The 20,000-nt window shown below is 41.4% G+C and overlaps 1 protein-coding gene across 6 annotated transcripts in view; it reads left to right on the top strand.

Annotated features, from left to right (window-relative positions):
• Nucleotides 1-20,000, top strand: part of LOC139761043 (5-hydroxytryptamine receptor-like) — a 421,987-nt gene that overhangs the window by 362,322 nt on the left and 39,665 nt on the right. For all 6 annotated transcript variants that reach the window (XM_071684810.1, XM_071684808.1, XM_071684806.1 and 3 more), the window contains one exon: nt 10,079-10,212. In XM_071684810.1, the coding sequence (XP_071540911.1) occupies nt 10,079-10,212 (134 nt within the window). The remainder of the gene's footprint in view (nt 1-10,078; nt 10,213-20,000) is intronic.

Here is a 20,000-nt window from a genome sequence, read left to right as displayed (position 1 = left end):
GAAGTGGATCATAGGGCGGGGGAGGGGGTGAGAATTCTGGGAGCATTGAAGAATGTTTGGAAGTCGAGAACATTATCTCGGAAAGCAAAAATGGGTATGTTTGAAGGAATAGTGGTTCCAACACTGTTATATGGTTGCGAGGGGTGGGCTATGGATAGAGTTGTGCGCAGGAGGATGGATGTGCTGAAAATGAGATGTTTGAGGACAATATGTGGTGTGAGGTGGTCTGATCAAGTAAGTAATAATAGAGTAAGAGAGATGTGTGGTAATAAAAAGAGTGTGGTTGAGAGAGCAGAAGAGGGTGTTTTGAAATGGTTTGGTCACATGGAGAGAATGAGTGAGGAAAGATTGACCAAGAGGATATATGTGTCAGAGGTGGAGGGAACGAGGAGAAGTGGGAGACCAAATTGGAGGTGGAAAGATGAAGTGAAAAAGATTTTGAGTGATCGGGGCCTGAACATGCAACAGGGTGAAATAAATGTATATATATATATATATATATATATATATATATATATATATATATATATATATATATATATATATATATATATATATATATATATACCTGGCAATTATCAGCCTATTTCGCGGTATATTGTGAACACACACGCACACACACACACACATACACACACACACACACACACACACACACACACACACACACACACACACACACACACACACACACACACACACACACACACACGCATACACACACACACACACACGCGCACACACACACACACACACACACACGCACACACACACACACACACACACACACACACACACACACACAGTTGTTAAGCTTCGTTAAAGACGAGGTGGCCCTCTACCACACCGTTAGGGAGTACTTCAAGTACACTACTACTCTCTCTCTCTCTCTCTCTCTCTCTCTCTCTCTCTCTCTCTCTCTCTCTCTCTCTCTCTCTGGCCACAGCTACGTCCGTCCCTCCCTCACAACACAAAGACAGATGTCCTTGTGTTGGTGCGCGCCTTCCTTCACCCAGGCTTTTAGGGTTAAGACAATTGTTGTTGTTGTTGTTGTTGTCGTCGTCGTCGGGTTCTGGCTTTTCTGGTAATTGGATGAGTGGGTAGTGAAGTGTTGGGTCACTCGCGTGGCGAGGCAAGGATCACGATAGTTGCGGTAAAAGAAGGGAGAGGTGGTGATGGGGAGAAGGGGGGTGGGGGATGGGGTGATGAGGTGACCGGTGAAGAGGGGGAGATTAGACATGAGAGAGGATTTGGGTGGTGATGGAAAACGTTTTTTTTGGGGGGAAGAGAAAGAGAGAGAGAGAGAGAGAGAGAGAGAGAGAGAGAGAGAGAGAGAGAGAGAGAGAGAGAGAGAGAGAGAGAGAGAGATCTGACTAGCTCCTCAACAGTGTTCAGTGTCATTATATATATATATATATATATATATATATATATATATATATATATATATATATATATATATATATATATATATATATATATTGGAAAGAATCATAATTTAAGGTGTGATCAAGCTTATTCCGATGAGTCCACGGGGAGAATGAAACACGATAAGTTCCCATGTGCACTTTCGTGTAATAATCACATCATCAGGGGAGACATAAGATAGAAATATTACAGTCAGTTGATATACAGCGAAGAGACGTAGCCAGGACGCCGTTTGGTAAACATGTGATTGTCCAAGACAGATAACGAGCGTATCATACACTTATGTATATATATATATATATATATATATATATATATATATATATATATATATATATATATATATATATATATATATATATATATATGATGGGGGGTGGTTGGTTGATTGGGTGGGTAAGGGTAGAGTTACTGAGGAAGGTTCAAGATAACACAGTGTTGACTGACAATGGGTTCAGGTTATCTGCTTGCTGGATCAACACGAGTCGGGCAATCTGATCCAGGCAACTGGGCTGTACCCTCTCTCTCTCTCTCTCTCTCTCTCTCTCTCTCTCTCTCTCTCTCTCTCTCTCTCTCTCTCACACACACACACTAGTATTGATTTCCCCTGCTTTCGCTAAAGCTTCTTCCTTCATTGCTCTGCTTTCCTCATTTCACTCACTAAAACATAATTCTTATCATAACTTTATCTTATCCTCAGTACTTATCTTCTCCTTGTGATAATGTTTTGCCAATTTCCTATCATCATCATCTGGTATATCTAACATCTTAACTCTAACTTATCTTAACCAGGTTAATTTCTGTTAGTTTCAGCCATCTGTTTCTCCTAATCTTTATCTCCTTCATCATCATCATCCTAAAGTCTGACCTTCAATTGTGAAATTCTTTGTACCCAAAAATACAAAGACCATCAGTTTCTCCTGAATCTTTCAGAAGACTTTGACAACAGTTTTATATTTTTACATAAACATGTTTATTCCCCAGGAGCTGATCTTATACCACTGCAGACATTTGTAACTCACACTTGCATATTACACTCCAGAGTGGAAAGTAATATACCTTGAGGCTTGAGTATACCTAGGAGTGGCGCAGGATATGTGCTTGTCATGGGAGATATACTCTTGCGATATACCAGAGTTAAGAGGAGATAAGAGTTGAGGTATGATGTAGATAAGGGGATATATAGCCTATGGCTCTAACTGTACTGAGCTCCGTGTCTCATCAAGATGATTCACAAAGTTCGATACACCGAACCCCCCCCCCCCCTCTCTCTCTCTCTCTCTCTCTCTCTCTGGAGAGAGAGAGAGAGAGAGAGAGAGAGAGAGAGAGAGAGAGAGAGAGAGAGAGAGAGTAACAGCAACAGGTTCTTCACAGCCTCGACCAGAGGGTTTGAAGCTTCAGGTAGTCGTCAGTGTTGAGAGCCGGGGACACAGGAGAGCTGTGTGACAATCATCTTTATACAACTTCGAGCCGGAGTTGAAGCGTGTTTCGGAACTTCAAGTGAACCCCAGAGCTACTGTATCAGACTTATACAGCACAAATACGTAATTAGTATTGTATATCATACTACATCATAGAGCCTCATACTTTTGTAGGATTAGACTTGTATAGCATCAGACTTGTATCGTGTACTTATGTAGCTTAATACTCATACAACATCATACTTCTACACCAGAGTATATCACAACATCATACCTCTACACCAGAGTAGATCACAGCATCATACTTCTACACCAGAATAGATCACATCATACTTCTACACCAGAGTATATCACAACATCATACTTCTACACCAGAGTATATCACAACATCATACTTCTACACCAGAGTATATCACAACATCATACTTCTACACCAGAGTATGTCATCACAGGATCATACTTTCATAGTGACATCATTATCTTCAAGACTCAAACATGTCCTGTACCAGGACCACACTTGCCTCACGAGAGCAGGTTATAGATGGCTGGAGAGTTGTGATTGTTGGTTGTGGCAGGTCACTGGTTGTGGCAGGTCACTGGTTGTGGCAGGTCACTGGTTGTGGCAGGTCACTGGTTGTGGCAAGCCACACCATCTCGTCAGGTCATACAAGATTGTAAAAACGATGTTGTGTGGTTCCCCTTCCTTACCATCCTGGTTGTAGGCGTACAACCATCTCCATGTGGGCCTACCTTCCCTCGCCATCTACAATGATTGTGCTGGTTTAATCCTGCCAAAGAAGGCTCCAGGGTTCGACGCCCCAGGTTGGGAGCTCTTGGTGACCTGGTTTAAATTCATACGAGGACCCACGGTTCGATGACCCAAACTTGGGATTTTTTTTCTTTTTTTTATGTTAACTAGGAGGATTAAGGATTTTTGTTATATTAACCAGACTGATCCCCCTCAGGCAATAGAAAATCTTCCTTCTTATCATCTAACCTGCCCCACACACGTGCCTGCAGTACATACATATATGATGGTCCTGAAGCTTGGCTGACGTGTATTTATAAACTCTACACCTTACAGGAAATGGAAGAAAAAGATATGTACTCACTGAGGTTGATCTTGTTGACTTGTCTGTTCATAAGATGGTGAAGTATATCCACCAATGCTGAAATATATCCACCATCAGCCAGTCCCAATCTGTGTTCAACCAATCTATTTAATCTAATTCACCTTTTCATTCACAATACGTAATAGTAATATGTATATATATAAGTATGAAGTCTGTTGTGGATGAGAGAGCTTGGGAAATGAGTCAGTTGTTGTTCGCTGATGATACAGTGCTTGTGGCTGATTCATGTGAGAAACTGCAGAAGCTGGTGACTGAGTTTGGTAAAGCGTGTGAAAGAAGAAAGTTAAGAGTAAATGTGAATAAGAGCAAGGTTATTAGGTACAGTAGGGTTGAGGGTCAAGTCAATTGGGAGGTAAGTTTGAATGGAGAAAAACTGGAGGAAGTAAAGTGTTTTAGATATCTGGGAGTGGATCTGGCAGCGGATGGAACCATGGAAGCGGAAGTGGATCATAGGGTGGGGGAGGGGGCGAAAATCCTGGGAGCCTTGAAGAATGTGTGGAAGTCGAGAACATTATCTCGGAAAGCAAAAATGGGTATGTTTGAAGGAATAGTGGTTCCAACAATTTTGTATGGTTGCGAGGCGTGGGCTATGGATAGAGTTGTGCGCAGGAGGGTGGATGTGCAGGAAATGAGATGTTTGAGGACAATGTATGGTGTGAGGTGGTTTGATCGAGTAAGTAACGTAAGGGTAAGAGAGATGTGTGGAAATAAAAAGAGCGTGGTTGAGAGAGCAGAAGAGGGTGTTTTGAAATGGTTTGGGCACATGGAGAGAATGAGTGAGGAAAGATTGACCAAGAGGATATATGTGTCGGAGGTGGAGGGAACGAGGAGAAGTGGGAGACCAAATTGGAGGTGGAAAGATGGAGTGAAAAAGATTTTGTGTGATCTGGGCCTGAACATGCAGGAGGGTGAAAGGAGGGCAAGGAATAGAGTGAATTGGATCGATGTGATATACCGGGGTTGACGTGCTGCCAGTGGATTGAATCAGGGTATGTGAAGCGTCTGGGGTAAACCATGGAAAGCTGTGTAGGTATGTATATTTGCGTGTGTGGACGTGTATGTATATACATGTGTATGGGGGTGGGTTGGGTCATTTCTTTCGTCTGTTTCCTTGCGCTACCTCGCAAACGCGGGAGACGGCGACAAAGCCAAAATATATATATATATATATATATATATATATATATATATATATATATATATATATATATATATATATATATGTATATGTATATATATGTAGTAATTTAGAGATACTTGATAACTTAAAAGATACTCCCAGATACGCTTTAAGTATCCCTTCTCGTCTCTCACGCTGTCCTCTTCTCTGTTGTCGCTTCTTTAAAACCTCCATTTTTTTTGAGGTTTGTTTTAAAAGACTTTAAGTAAAGGTTTCATCATGTTAGTCCCTCCCCACACGCCGCTGCCTCTCGAACAAAACCCGACATGTTAAATTTCGTCACCTTCGCGAAAGCATTTTCAGCACCTAGTGTGGGAGCTCTTTCTTCCATGATGTTTATATAAATATACTTAAAAGCACGAAGGTAAAAATATTTCAAGAGTGTGTTGGTGATCAAGAAAAGTATTATACCCCAGGATAGCCAGAAGCTTGGGCCATTACTGTGTGCCTTAGTTCATCCCCCTTAGCCATCCTACCATTAAAACAACAGAAGGTTCTTCGACCTTCATCTTGATATAATATTACAAGATTTATTTATTTATGTTGATAACAAGAACCATTTATTTAACGGTTCATCTGCTTCTCAAGCCCATAAGAATATATATATAACTACAACACATCATTTTATGTTTGAGTCACTAAGGAAGGTAGACCCTATTGTGCTTACACTTAAATCAGGAACAAAATTATTTAAAAAAAAAATCAATAATTACCCAATTACACTGATCATTAATGCCTCTACACACAAATGATCTTGAAGGGTACTTAACCTTCATCTATTCTCAGAATTTTGATCTCTGTCTCTCAAGACTTTTATATCTGTATTATCTGTAACAGTTCTTAAATGTCTTCTGTATCTGTCAACAAATACATCAGCCACACTCCGTCCTACAAGTATTCCAGGAGACACAGAAAACTTGTGGTCATTATTGTCTCACACTCAGGCTTATCATTACACTGTGATGCACCTGATCAACACACACACACACACACACACACACACACACACATTAACTCGTTAAGATAAACACTAATTAATCCCCCCTGTGTTCCAGCTATAGCGCCAAATACAGACATTTCTAGTCGTTGGAAACCAACGCTCGTATTACGTTAAAATATTTAGTCTTAAAAAGAGATAGAATATATTCTATTAAGATAATGAACATGAGAGACATTTATACTTGATGAAAATATAATCATTTTGCTTCCTACGAAGTGTTCCAATCATGGACAGGAATTCTGATTCGCAGAGAGATGATTATAAGTCCAATCTTCCAGAAACATGACATAGATCAAACATTTATGTATTTTGTAGTTTGCAACAGATTTTCTGTGCAATACTTCATCACACATATCGAAAATGATTATGAAGACCATTTTCTTGTTATATCCAACAAACAACAGATTAAAATAATGATGAATTTAAAACAGAACAACATACCAGATTTTATTCATCATTAATACTAACATTGTTCACTTATAACATGTTACTTCTCTCCTTACATCCAATCAGACTCACTAGCAATTACTGGATACAGTTTACAAAAATTACTCCCCACTTTTTGCACAGTTTCAGAGCTTAATTAAAACCAAGGTTTATAATGGTGAGTTTCGACCTCCTCTTCACAACTGAATGATAAAGATGAGATAAAGGAATAGAAAAAAAGAAAGGGGCAGTCCTCTTTCTCTGATCAATCCAGGGTGTGCAGGTAGATGCGAAAACCCGGCCACAGAATGGGAGAAAATGTCCCTTATCAGTAGAGATAGACCAGTGATCAGGTAAAGTAACAAGGATATGCCATTACAGTCGGGTGGAGATACATCTCACTCAGACGACAGGGAGGCCTGGGTTTGTGTTGGGAAAATAGTTACACGTTAATCTTTATATAAACACTTATATAAACATTTCCTCATCCTTGACCCACTGGATTAAAACCATCTTTTATCATCTTGGTTCAGCATTTGACAAGGTGGGAAAAACCTTTTTTTTTCCCAGGTTCAGATGACGTAATTGGTTCCTGTCAGTTACAGACGCTGCGCGGCTGGTCCTTCCCTTCTCTTAGGTCGAGACTTAGGTATGAAAGAACTGATGGTCGTGGTGTGGTGGTGGCCAGATGGTGTGGTGGTGTGGTGGTGTGGCCAGATGGTGTGGTGGTGGTGTGGTGGTGGCCAGATGGTGTTGTGGTGGTGTGGTGGTGTGGTAGTGTGTTGATGGTCGTGGTGTGGAGGTGTGGCAAGATGGTGTGGAGGTGTGGCCAGATGGTGTGGTGGTGGTGGCCAGATGGTGTGGTGGTGGTGTGGCCAGATGGTGTGGTGATGCTGTGGTGGTGTGGCCAGATGGTGTTGTGGTGGTGTGGTGGTGTGGTAGTGTGTTGATGGTCGTGGTGTGGAGGTGTGGCAAGATGGTGTGGTGGTGGTGGCCAGATGGTGTGGTGGTGGTGGTGGCCAGATGGTGTTGTGGTGGTGTGGCCAGATGGGCAAGAAAAACACATCATTTTTCTTCGTAAAATAAACAAATTAACCACAAAGCTCAGTGATGCAAAGGAAAATGACAATTTTGGTCTATTTTCTTTTGAATGAAATAACGTAATACAAATTGCAAATCCAAAATATCGTTCGTTCTTTTGAGAATAAGAATGAAACAGTTTTTGTTTGTACGATATTCATTCTCCATGTATCCCCCCCTCCCCCCCCTCCCCATGTTAAGGAAGGAATATCATTTTTATAAAATGGCTTTATTTTTCCTCTCCTATTTTTTTTTTTCCATTTCATTCGCCTAACCAATAATAACACGGAGCTTCATCTTTATATGTCCAGCATATTTTGACGTGAGATTTGCCAGTTCGTATATCTTGCTGCAGGACTCTCGCCCTGACCTCATACATCTATTCACATGTCTATCTATCTTCCTATATACCGCTCATAGACAGCATTCACAACCACACGACCTGGGTCACTCATTAAACAACCTCATTCTTGTAATAATCATCTCCAGATGAAGGATCATTTGCAAGTTGTCATAATAGATTTATACTAATATTATCACAATGTCATAACAAACACACAATTACTCTAGGTCTCTCTCTCTCTCTCTCTCTCTCTCTCTCTCTCTCTCTCTCTCTCTCTCTCTCTCTCTCTCTCTCTCTCTCCATAGCAAGGACAACATACCATCAACATTCTACAATGATTCACATGTATAATGTCGTGTTTTGTTCTCTTGTAATTCAGTTAGCATTCAGTGATTCATACTACGATTCATCACAAAGACTCAGTAACAGATGAATCTTGTGGGTGGTGAATTTAGTGGGTGGTGAATCTTGCCTACAGACATGTGTGGTGTCTGTAAAGATGGAAATATTCTGAACTCCTTATGGAACATTGGCCTCTATGGTTTATCATTTTCTTCACTTTTCTTCTTCTCCTCCTCCTCCTCTTCTTCTTCTTCTTCTTCTTCTTCCTCTTCTTCTTCTTCTTCTTCTTCTTCTTCTTCTTCTTCTTCTTCTTCTTCTTCTTCTTACAATCATATCCTCACAACATAGTCTGGGTTGTAGGAAACCCCGACCCTCACACATCTTGAGTCTGCTCCTCTCCATTTTCTTTCCCTCTCACGGTAAGAGAGGTATCAGTGGTCAACCACCTTACGACCTCACTGCCACCTGGTGCTGGCGGGACAAAGGTCACCTCCACCAAACCTCCTCCAACACCAGGGAATCGAAGCTGGTGCTGGCGGAACATAGATCACCTCCACCAAACCTCCTCCAACACCAGGGAATCGAACTGGGTTCCAGTAATGTGGTTTAAGATGTACAACATGACTATATATACATTTATATATCTTCCTCTTTAATGATGTAAGATATATTAACAGTGTTAACACATGCCTATGTTAACTCTTGCCTCTCCCATAGGGAACGTATGTTAATGTTAACTCTCACCTCTCCCACAGTAACGTGTGTTGTTAACTCTCTCCCACAGTAACGTGTGTTGTTAACTCTCCCACAGTAACGTGTGTTGTTAACTCTCTCCCACAGTAACGTGTGTTGTTAACTCTCCCACAGTAACGTGTGTTGTTAACTCTCCCACAGTAACGTGTGTTGTTAACTCTCTCCCACAGTAACGTGTGTTGTTAACTCTCTCCCACAGTAACGTGTGTTGTTAACTCTCTCCCACAGTAACGTGTGTTGTTAACTCTCTCCCACAGTAACGTGTGTTGTTAACTCTCTCCCACAGTAGCGTGTGTTGTTAACTCTCTCCCGCAGTAGCGTGTGTTGTTAACTCTCTCCCACAGTAACGTGTGTTGTTAACTCTCTCCCACAGTAACGTGTGTTGTTAACTCTCCCACAGTAACGTGTGTTGTTAACTCTCTCCCACAGTAACGTGTGTTGTTAACTCTCCCACAGTAACGTGTGTTGTTAACTCTCTCCCACAGTAACGTGTGTTGTTAACTCTCTCCCACAGTAACGTGTGTTGTTAACTCTCTCCCACAGTAACGTGTGTTGTTAACTCTCTCCCACAGTAACGTGTGTTGTTAACTCTCTCCCACAGTAACGTGTGTTGTTAACTCTCCCACAGTAACGTGTGTTGTTAACTCTCTCCCACAGTAACGTGTGTTGTTAACTCTCTCCCACAGTAACGTGTGTTGTTAACTCTCTCCCACAGTAACGTGTGTTGTTAACTCTCTCCCACAGTAACGTGTGTTGTTAACTCTCCCACAGTAACGTGTGTTGTTAACTCTCTCCCACAGTAACGTGTGTTGTTAACTCTCTCCCACAGTAACGTGTGTTGTTAACTCTCTCCCACAGTAACGTGTGTTGTTAACTCTCTCCCACAGTAACGTGTGTTGTTAACTCTCTCCCACAGTAACGTGTGTTGTTAACTCTCCCACAGTAACGTGTGTTGTTAACTCTCTCCCACAGGGAACGTCTTCGTGATTGCCGCCATCTTGCTGGAGCGGAACTTACAACAAGTGGCCAACTTCTTGATAGTGTCCCTGGCTGTGGCTGACCTCATGGTGGCCTGCCTGGTCATGCCCCTCGGTGCTGTGTATGAGGTAGGTGGTCCTCATGCTGTGGTGTTCATGCTGTGGTGTAGGTGGTGCTCATGCTGTGGTGTTCATGTTGTGGTGTAGGTGGTGCTCATGCTGTGGTGCTCATGCTGTGGTGTACCTGGTGCTGTGGTGCTCATGCTGTGGTGTACCTGGTGCTGTGGTGCTCATGCTGTGGTGCTCATGCTGTGGTGTACCTGGTGCTGTGGTGCTCATGCTGTGGTGTACCTGGTGCTGTGGTGCTCATGCTGTGGTGCTCATGTTGTGGTGTAGGTGGTGCTGTGGTGCTCATGCTGTGGTGCTCATGCTGTGGTGTACCTGGTGCTGTGGTGCTCATGCTGTGGTGCTCATGCTGTGGTGTACCTGGTGCTGTGGTGCTCATGCTGTGGTGTACCTGGTGCTGTGGTGCTCATGCTGTGGTGCTCATGCTGTGGTGTACCTGGTGCTGTGGTGCTCATGCTGTGGTGCTCATGCTGTGGTGCTCATGCTGTGGTGTAGGTGGTGCTGTGGTGCTCATGCTGTGGTGCTCATGTTGTGGTGTAGGTGGTGCTGTGGTGCTCATGCTGTGGTGCTCATGTTGTGGTGTAGGTGGTGCTGTGGTGCTCATGCTGTGGTGCTCATGCTGTGGTGTACCTGGTGCTGTGGTGCTCATGCTGTGGTGCTCATGTTGTGGTGTAGGTGGTGCTGTGGTGCTCATGTTGTGGTGTAGGTGGTGCTGTGGTGCTCATGCTGTGGTGCTCATGCTGTGGTGCTCATGTTGTGGTGTAGATGGTGCTGTGGTGCTCATGCTGTGGTGCTCATGTTGTGGTGTAGGTGGTGCTGTGGTGCTCATGCTGTGGTGTACCTGGTGCTGTGGTGCTCATGCTGTGGTGCTCATGTTGTGGTGTAGGTGGTGCTGTGGTGCTCATGCTGTGGTGTACCTGGTGCTGTGGTGCTCATGCTGTGGTGCTCATGTTGTGGTGTAGGTGGTGCTGTGGTGCTCATGCTGTGGTGCTCATGTTGTGGTGTAGGTGGTGCTGTGGTGCTCATGCTGTGGTGCTCATGCTGTGGTGCTCATGTTGTGGTGTAGGTGGTGCTGTGGTGCTCATGCTGTGGTGCTCATGTTGTGGTGTAGGTGGTGCTGTGGTGCTCATGCTGTGGTGTACCTGGTGCTGTGGTGCTCATGCTGTGGTGCTCATGTTGTGGTGTAGGTGGTGCTGTGGTGCTCATGCTGTGGTGCTCATGTTGTGGTGTAGGTGGTGCTGTGGTGCTCATGCTGTGGTGTACCTGGTGCTGTGGTGCTCATGTTGTGGTGTAGGTGGTGCTGTGGTGCTCATGCTGTGGTGCTCATGTTGTGGTGTAGGTGGTGTTGTGATGTTGAGGATGATGTAATGTGGTTGTGATGCTGTGTTGGTCATAATGGGATGAGCTGGTGATGTGTTGACGATGTGGTTATATGATGTTATAATGTACTGGTGAGGATGTCATGTGCTAGTATTACAGTAATGTTATGATATAATGTTGTGATGATGATGTTGTAATGATGATTTGATGTTGGTTGATGGTGTTGTGATGATGAGGTGTTGTGATGATGATGATGTGATGTGGGTAATGATGTTGTGATGGTGTTGTGATGATGTGATGTTTGATAATGTTTGGTTGTGATTTTCCATCTTTTGTTGTAAATATCACCTGGAGATGTGCTTGATATATTGTGATTAAAGTTAGCTAACAAATGCGTCCTACGTTTCCTCTTAGTTTAAATAAAAATCAAAGTTAAAACTTCATTTCTCATGATACAATAAGATACAAGACGTATCTAAATTTTTGTCATCATTTTTCCATAACACTTAAATCTGTTATTAATGTCTGGATTGTAATTGTATGTAAAACATCTTGGCACAGATGAATGTTAAGATGAAGGCAAACATTTGCATAATTACAAAAATCATTTAAAAGTACGAATTTTGGAACAAAGAAGACATCTCTTTGTATCATGAGAATTTTGATTTATATATTTGCTCTGATATAATGCTCTGTCAACTTATATATACTTGGTGCATATATGACTTTCTATACTGAGAATATATGTGATTAAAGGTATAGATTTTAATTCAAACATTACGTTCAATAGATATTTATTTATATTAATTCTCTTTACTATGCAAACACTCAAAAGTTTTATGAAGAATCTGCAACGTCACTTTATTTTCAGTCGAGAGATAATATAATCGTAAGATGATAAAGTCGGGAGACAGTAAAGCTCAGAGACTAATTATATTACTGAGAGATAGTAGATATATGAGGGATGATATAGTGGTGAGGGACGGTATATACGAGAGAGGTGATATAGACATTCATGTAATACAGAAGTGAGAGACAGTATATTTCAGAGAGATAGAGTCATGAGAGATAGTACAGCCAGGAGATAGAGTCATGAGAGATAGTACAGACAGGAGATAGAGTCATGAGAGATAGTACAGACAGGAGATAGAGTCATGAGAGATAGTACAACCAGGAGGTAGAGTCATGAGAGATAGTGCAGCCAGGAGGTAGAGTCATGAGAGATAGTACAGACAGGAGATAGAGTCATGAGAGATAGTACAGCCAGGAGATAGAGTCATGAGAGATAGTACAGACAGGAGATAGAGTCATGAGAGATAGTACAGACAGGGAGATATGATCCTCCTCGTCTCTCAGCGTCAGAGATGCCAGCTATGAATATCTCGTTAACGGGGCTTATCAATCACCTATAATTAAGTTAAATTGATGGAAGATGCTAATTACGAGGAGAAGTTGATGAGAGGGAAGTTAACAATATCTCATTCAAGGGAAGCTGCACACTTAGCATGGTTGAAGAGTCGATTCTATGGGGGTTTGGTTCCCCTGAAACTGTGCCTCTCAGGGGTTCATTTATGTGGGGTACGAGTCTCTGGGGGTTGTGTGTGTGTGTGTGTGTGTGTGTGTGTGTATGTGTGTGTGTGTGTGTGTGTGTGTGTGTGTGTGCATCTTTCTCATTCCTTCAGCAGGTCACAAACAATCACAAAAAATAACTTTTAACAATTATAGATACAATCGTTTGTCTGTGTTAAGGGTCATTACGCTCCGTGATGCTCTGTTGTCGTGAGGGGAAGCGGGCGGGTTGCCTCCTCACCTCGCCAACAATGGGCCAACTTTTTATATCGACCCCGGGACTCTCTGGGACTTACGATGTATCGCCAGGGTAATTGGCCAGACGGAGTTAATGACCATCAGTTTGGCCCGGAATGACTGTCTATCTAGGTTTAAATGTTTTCATATATGAGTTTTATAGCATAACTTCTATACTCTTCAGGGAAAAGGTCATCTGAAAATCTAACTATCTAACTACCACTGACCTCGTTTGATCGTCAGGCGCCGCTTTAACTTTGTCTGTTACACTTTTCTGTGTCTGGTAGTTCTGGATAGTTAATTGCTCTCTTCTCCTGGATTATCTTCATGAGGTTGTCATATCCTCACACCATGCATGATGATGTAACGAGACATCATCGCAACACTAAAACATTGAAGTTCTCTATCTGTGTGTGTGTATATATACGAATAAAGTGTATATGAACGCGCACCTTCATTGAACATACAAACCTCCAACAGCCAGGATCGAACCTGGGACCCCTGTGCAAGAGGCAGGCATGCTAACCGCTTGGCTATGGGACTACCTAGCCTAGCGGTTAGCATGCCTGCCTCTTGCACAGGGGTCCCAGGTTCGATCCTGGCTGTTGGAGGTTTGTATGTTCTATGATATATATATATATATATATATATTGGAAAACACAAATTCTCTTCAGCCAAACTATTTTCACCACACGCTTAAGTATTCCTGCGAATTAGGTCATACACTTGACCTTTACATGGTAAAGTCGTGGATATTTCCTTCGTTTATGTACACGACTTCATGCAGAACTCCGTTACCCTCCCTGACCCCCCCTCCCTCCTGCCGTGCTATGCCAACGGCCAGTCAGACTTCATACCTAACAAACCACATCAAAAAGAAGAACATCTTTAAGCCAATCCCATAATTCACTGTGACCAATCCTCTCACAAACCAGTTTAATAGATATCTAATCTCGATAATACTTTATATATATATATATATATATATATATATATATATATATATATATATATATATATATATATATATTCCTATGAGTCCACGGGGAAAATGAAACACGAAAAGTTCCCAAGTGCACTTTCGTGTAATAATCACATCATCAGGGGAGACACAAGAGAGAAATATAACAGTCAGTTGATATACATCGAAGAGACGAAGCTAGGACGCCATTTGGTGAATATATATATATATATATATATATATATATATATATATATATATATATATATATATATATATATATATTCTTCGTGTGTCCCGTGCAGTATAGAAAACTCCTAATACAATGTTCGTGCATCATGAGAGGAGAGGCAGGCTGTTTGGTTGGTCTTTGTAAAATCTCAGATGAGACTCATTACGATTTTTACTTAATCTGTGGCTATGGCCGCTTGCAAGCGGGGAAATGTATTTACATAGCACCTCCATCAGTAAGGGTCTAATGAACTGGTGCATATAGCGGGGGCACAACTGCTTGCTGGTACGGAGGTCATAGGAAAAAAATGTAGAAGCTTTATAGACTTAGAGGTAAAGTTAGCTGATACTTGATTTATCATCAAACATAAACGCTAAAAACATGGATTGATTCACACACACACACACACATATATACAAGAAAAATAATCTATGTTCCTGTACAAGCAAATCGTTTGCTCCAGCCTAACTCACGCCTCACTCGCTTAGTCAAGTGTACATGTATACAACATTATATTCTTACCATACTATACATCAAAATGTACAAGAATGTTTTGAGTTAGATTAAATGTTGACTGTTTATTATTCCAACATTAGTGAAAAATCAAGCTAACATTTTGAAAGGACAGTAACAAACCATCTTATATATTTCTATCATACACTATACCTGTGTTTCCTGACTGGTGTTAAATGGCAATTATCAGATCTTGTATTAGATTATCCGCATGAGCGATCTGAAATTGATTTCATATTCGGATATTTCTGTCCTGTTTAACTTGGCAATCTCTCTGCTTGGCCACAGGAAATATGGTTCTAATTGTTTTATTTACATGTTTGTTTTTGTTTATTGTCTTCATGTCTACTTGTGATTGCATATTTTTTTGTGAGATCTGTTTGTTTATATATATATATATATATATATATATATATATATATATATATATATATATATATATATATATATATATTTTTTTTTTTTTTTTTTTTTGCTTTGTCGCTGTCTCCCGCGTTTGCGAGGTAGCGCAAGGAAACAGACGAAAGAAATGGCCCAACTCAACCCCATACACATGTATATACATACGTCCACACACGCAAATATACATACCTACACAGCTTTCCATGGTTTACCCCAGACGCTTCACATGCCCTGATTCAATCCACTGACAGTACGTCAACCCCGGTATACCACATCGATCCAATTCACTCTATTCCTTGCCCTCCTTTCACCCTCCTGCATGTTCAGGCCCCGATCACACAAAATCTTTTTCACTCCATCTTTCCACCTCCAATTTGGTCTCCCTCTTCTCCTTGTTCCCTCCACCTCCGACACATATATCCTCTTGGTCAATCTTTCCTCACTCATTCTCTCCATGTGCCCAAACCATTTCAAAACACCCTCTTCTGCTCTCTCAACCACGCTCTTTTTATTTCCACACATCTCTCTTACCCTTACGTTACTTACTCGATCAAACCACCTCACACCACACATTGTCCTCAAACATCTTATTTCCAGCACATCCATCCTCCTGCGCACAACTCTATCCATAGCCCACGCCTCGCAACCATACAACATTGTTGGAACCACTATTCCTTCAAACATACCCATTTTTGCTTTCCGAGATAATGTTCTCGACTTCCACACATTCTTCAAGGCTCCCAGGATTTTCGCCCCCTCCCCCACCCTATGATCCACTTCCGCTTCCATGGTTCCATCCGCTGCCAGATCCACTCCCAGATATCTAAAACACTTTACTTCCTCCAGTTTTTCTCCATTCAAACTTACCTCCCAATTGACTTGACCCTCAACCCTACTGTACCTAATAACCTTGCTCTTATTCACATTTACTCTTAACTTTCTTCTTTCACACACTTTACCAAACTCAGTCACCAGCTTCTGCAGTTTCTCACATGAATCAGCTACCAGCGCTGTATCATCAGCGAACAACAACTGACTCACTTCCCAAGCTCTCTCATCCCCAACAGACTTCATACTTGCCCCCCTCTTTCCAAACTCTTGCATTTACCTCCCTAACAACCCCATCCATAAACAAATTAAACAACCATGGAGACATCACACACCCCTGCCGCAAACATACATTCACTGAGAACCAATCGCTTTCCTCTCTTCCTACACCTACACATGCCATACATCATCGATAAAAACTTTTCACTGCTTCTAACAACTTGCCTCCCACACCATATATTCTTAATACCTTCCACAGAGCATCTCTATCAACTCTATCATATGCCTTCTCCAGATCCATAAATGCTACATACAAATCCATTTGCTTTTCTAAGTATTTCTCACATACATTCTTCAAAGCAAACACCTGATCCACATATACTCTACCACTTCTGAAACCACACTGCTCTTCCTCAATCTGATGCTCTGTACATGCATATATATATATATATATATATATATATATATATATATATATATATATATATATATATATATATATATATATATACACTAGGACGCTATCTATGAGACTGAACAGCTTCGAGGCCACGTTCCCATTAGAAGCAGATGAAAGCCAGACAAAAGTTAACCAATCAAAGGACAAAAAAAAAAATTCTTGATCATCAATGAAAACAAAACTCAATTAAAATGATGATTTGTGATCTTAATAAATTGTGTTTATCTGCAGTGGATATCAGGATGAACCTCAGCCAGCTGGTCTTTGTTTAAGGTTAATCATACAACCAATGGGAGAATTGGACCTCGAATACACCAATAGAAATCAGCCAATTAACTCCTGTTGTGTGTGTGTGTATGTGTGTGTGTAGTGTGTGTGTGTGTGTGTGTGTGTGTGTGTGTGTGTGTGTGTGTGTGTGTGTGTGCATTAACCTGATAGCCTTAATCATTGTAATTAACTTGTTCCTCAGAGGTTTAGATCCTCTGAAGTTGTTCTTTACCCAACAAAGTATCTCACAGATGTTGAATTGACATCTTGCACATCCTATGTATTATGGCGCGAGATGGTGTAGTTATACATACAAAACTTAGCAGTATATTAAAGGTTTACATTATACAAATGTTGTATTAACTGTTTTTATGAAAGATTGAACACAAATTTTAACATCTAAGCCATGACAGTCGTGTGTGTATAGCATTCTCTTCCCTCTTATGAACACCTACGATCGCAGAGGACAAAATGGTCGTTAATCTCGGCCTTGTTTCACAGACAAGAACCCAAAAACCCCGAAACAGTCGCACTTTCATCCCCCGAGCGACATTCAGGGTTGCGAGGTGTCATTAGGGAAGAAAGCCATGCAAAATTGACGCTCTCGACGACCATCGGTGCTGGTATAGCGTTATCTTCCCTGGAGGAAGGTGAAGGCACCTGGGAAATTGCTTGGAGTGTATCAGTCTTATGCTTGTGTTGCTGACGAGAGAGAGAGAGAGAGAGAGAGAGAGAGAGAGAGAGAGAGAGAGAGAGAGAGAGAGAGAGAGAGAGAGAGAGAGTTACTGAAGCAAATATTCATATAAAAGAGCTATAGAATATTTCAAAAACTTTGCCATATTGGAATCAGAAGAAAATTCAGATACCCAACCCTTTCTGCATATCATTTCCAGGAATCTTACCTTTACACTGCAAACAGAAAACGAGTGTCTTTCTATCAGAAAACGGGCTGCGTCTTCCTTTGAAGATCCATGTTGATAACCCTGCCTCGTCTCGAACAAAGGGCCTGCCTCTCTCACAAGAAAGAAAATAAAGATCAACTAAAAGAAAAAAAGATATTCTTACCCAAATATTCTAAACCTACAAGTTTGGAATTAAATCATTGAAAAAGTAAAAGTTGGAATTGGATGAACAAATTCTTACCTTATATTTTTATAATCTTGCCCAAAATTCAGTGTTTCAAAAACATCAAAGTTTGTTTTTCCATTTGTGTTCGTCTGTGTCTCATTTTCCCTTGTCACAGATAATGTTACTTTAATCTGTAGCTAAAAATGTTTCATCTGTCTGTCCTGTCTCGTTTCTCCTTTATTAGTTTTTTGTACAGTCTCTCTCTCTCTCTCTATCTCTCTCTCTCTATCTCTCTCTCTCTCTCTCTCTCTCTCTCTCTCTCTCTCTCGTATTCATGAACCATAATCCGTCGGCAAATTTGACCTTAAAAAACTTTTTCTTTCAAGACGCGTCTCACTTTCTCCCTATCTTCACATTGACCAGGGTTCAACTCCCGGCGCTTCGAACGAACCGAACCACTGAAGCAGTTGGGCGAACTCTGACTGTTTGAACCCAGAACTAAACCGCTTTTATTTAGTTATTTTTCGGGAAAACGGGGAACCGGGAGGTAGTGGAGGGGGGGGGGGGGGGGGGGGGAAGAGACAGTAGCCGTGGCACCCCCTCCCCCCACCCCCACCCCCACCAAAAAAAAAAAAAGGCCACTAAAAAGAGAGGAAAAATCATATACACACTCCAGCATGCTTCTGTGCAGGCAATTGGCAAGCATGAGCGGATCTAGAGAAGCACTGCAATGCGTTCCAAGCAAACACCACCTGCTCTCACAGGCATGAAATGCTTGGAGGAGGAGCGAGGGAGGCGAGGAGGGGGGTGCTGTGTGGGTGGAGGGGGGGATTTACTTTCTGGGAATTTTATGTTTTTTTTTTTACGTTTTCTTTTTCTTAATAGTGAAAACGAGTCGCAGGAAAACATTTTTCTCAGAACACAGATCAAGAATTGTGATATTGACAGAATATGTAAGATGTACAAATATACTCTTCCGCAATTATATATATATATATATATATATATATATATATATATATATATATATATATATATATATATATATATATGTGTGTGTGTGTGTGTGTGTGTAGCTGGTGTAGGATCGAAGATGGAGAAGTAAAACGGAATATTTTCCGTCACTCCACACTAGCAGTTCATTAGCAACACTGGTTGGAGGACAGAGGGATACACCAGAGAGAGGTTGGCAGTGGTGGCAGAGGTTGGCAGGGTTAATATGAAACTTGGCAAGTCATAAATGTTTCATAGTTTATTTTCTAATCTGATTATGCGTATATATCTGAAATAACCATGATTGTAAAGGTGATAATGATGATAATTTCCCACTTGAGTAAACACCTTTATATCTCTGTTTAAGACAGTGTCATGGGATCATATCCTCAATATCCCTCATAAAGTCCCTCACACACCACCTCTCATGTTGTTCTCAACCCTCACCACAACTCGCATCTTTCATCAATATTTTCCATTTCCTCGGCTACGTTTTCCCCCACCTACCACCATTCTTCCTACATCCATTTGTCTCCTTGCAAAACCTTCCCATTATTCACTTGTGAATAACCTTTCATCTTTATCCACGACCTCCATCACTTCTCTTCTTATTGGCTTTTAGTATTTAGTCTTTTATAAAAGATTTCGTAAATCTTTTGTAAAAGATCTTTTGCTGGAGGAAAGGAAACCTCATACATGTACACACTGTAGCTCCATCAACT

Source organism: Panulirus ornatus, chromosome 39, assembly GCF_036320965.1.
Source record: "Panulirus ornatus isolate Po-2019 chromosome 39, ASM3632096v1, whole genome shotgun sequence".
NCBI lineage: Eukaryota > Metazoa > Arthropoda > Malacostraca > Decapoda > Palinuridae > Panulirus > Panulirus ornatus.
Note: the sequence above shows the minus strand (reverse complement) of the source record. Positions and strands in the feature narration are given on the sequence as shown.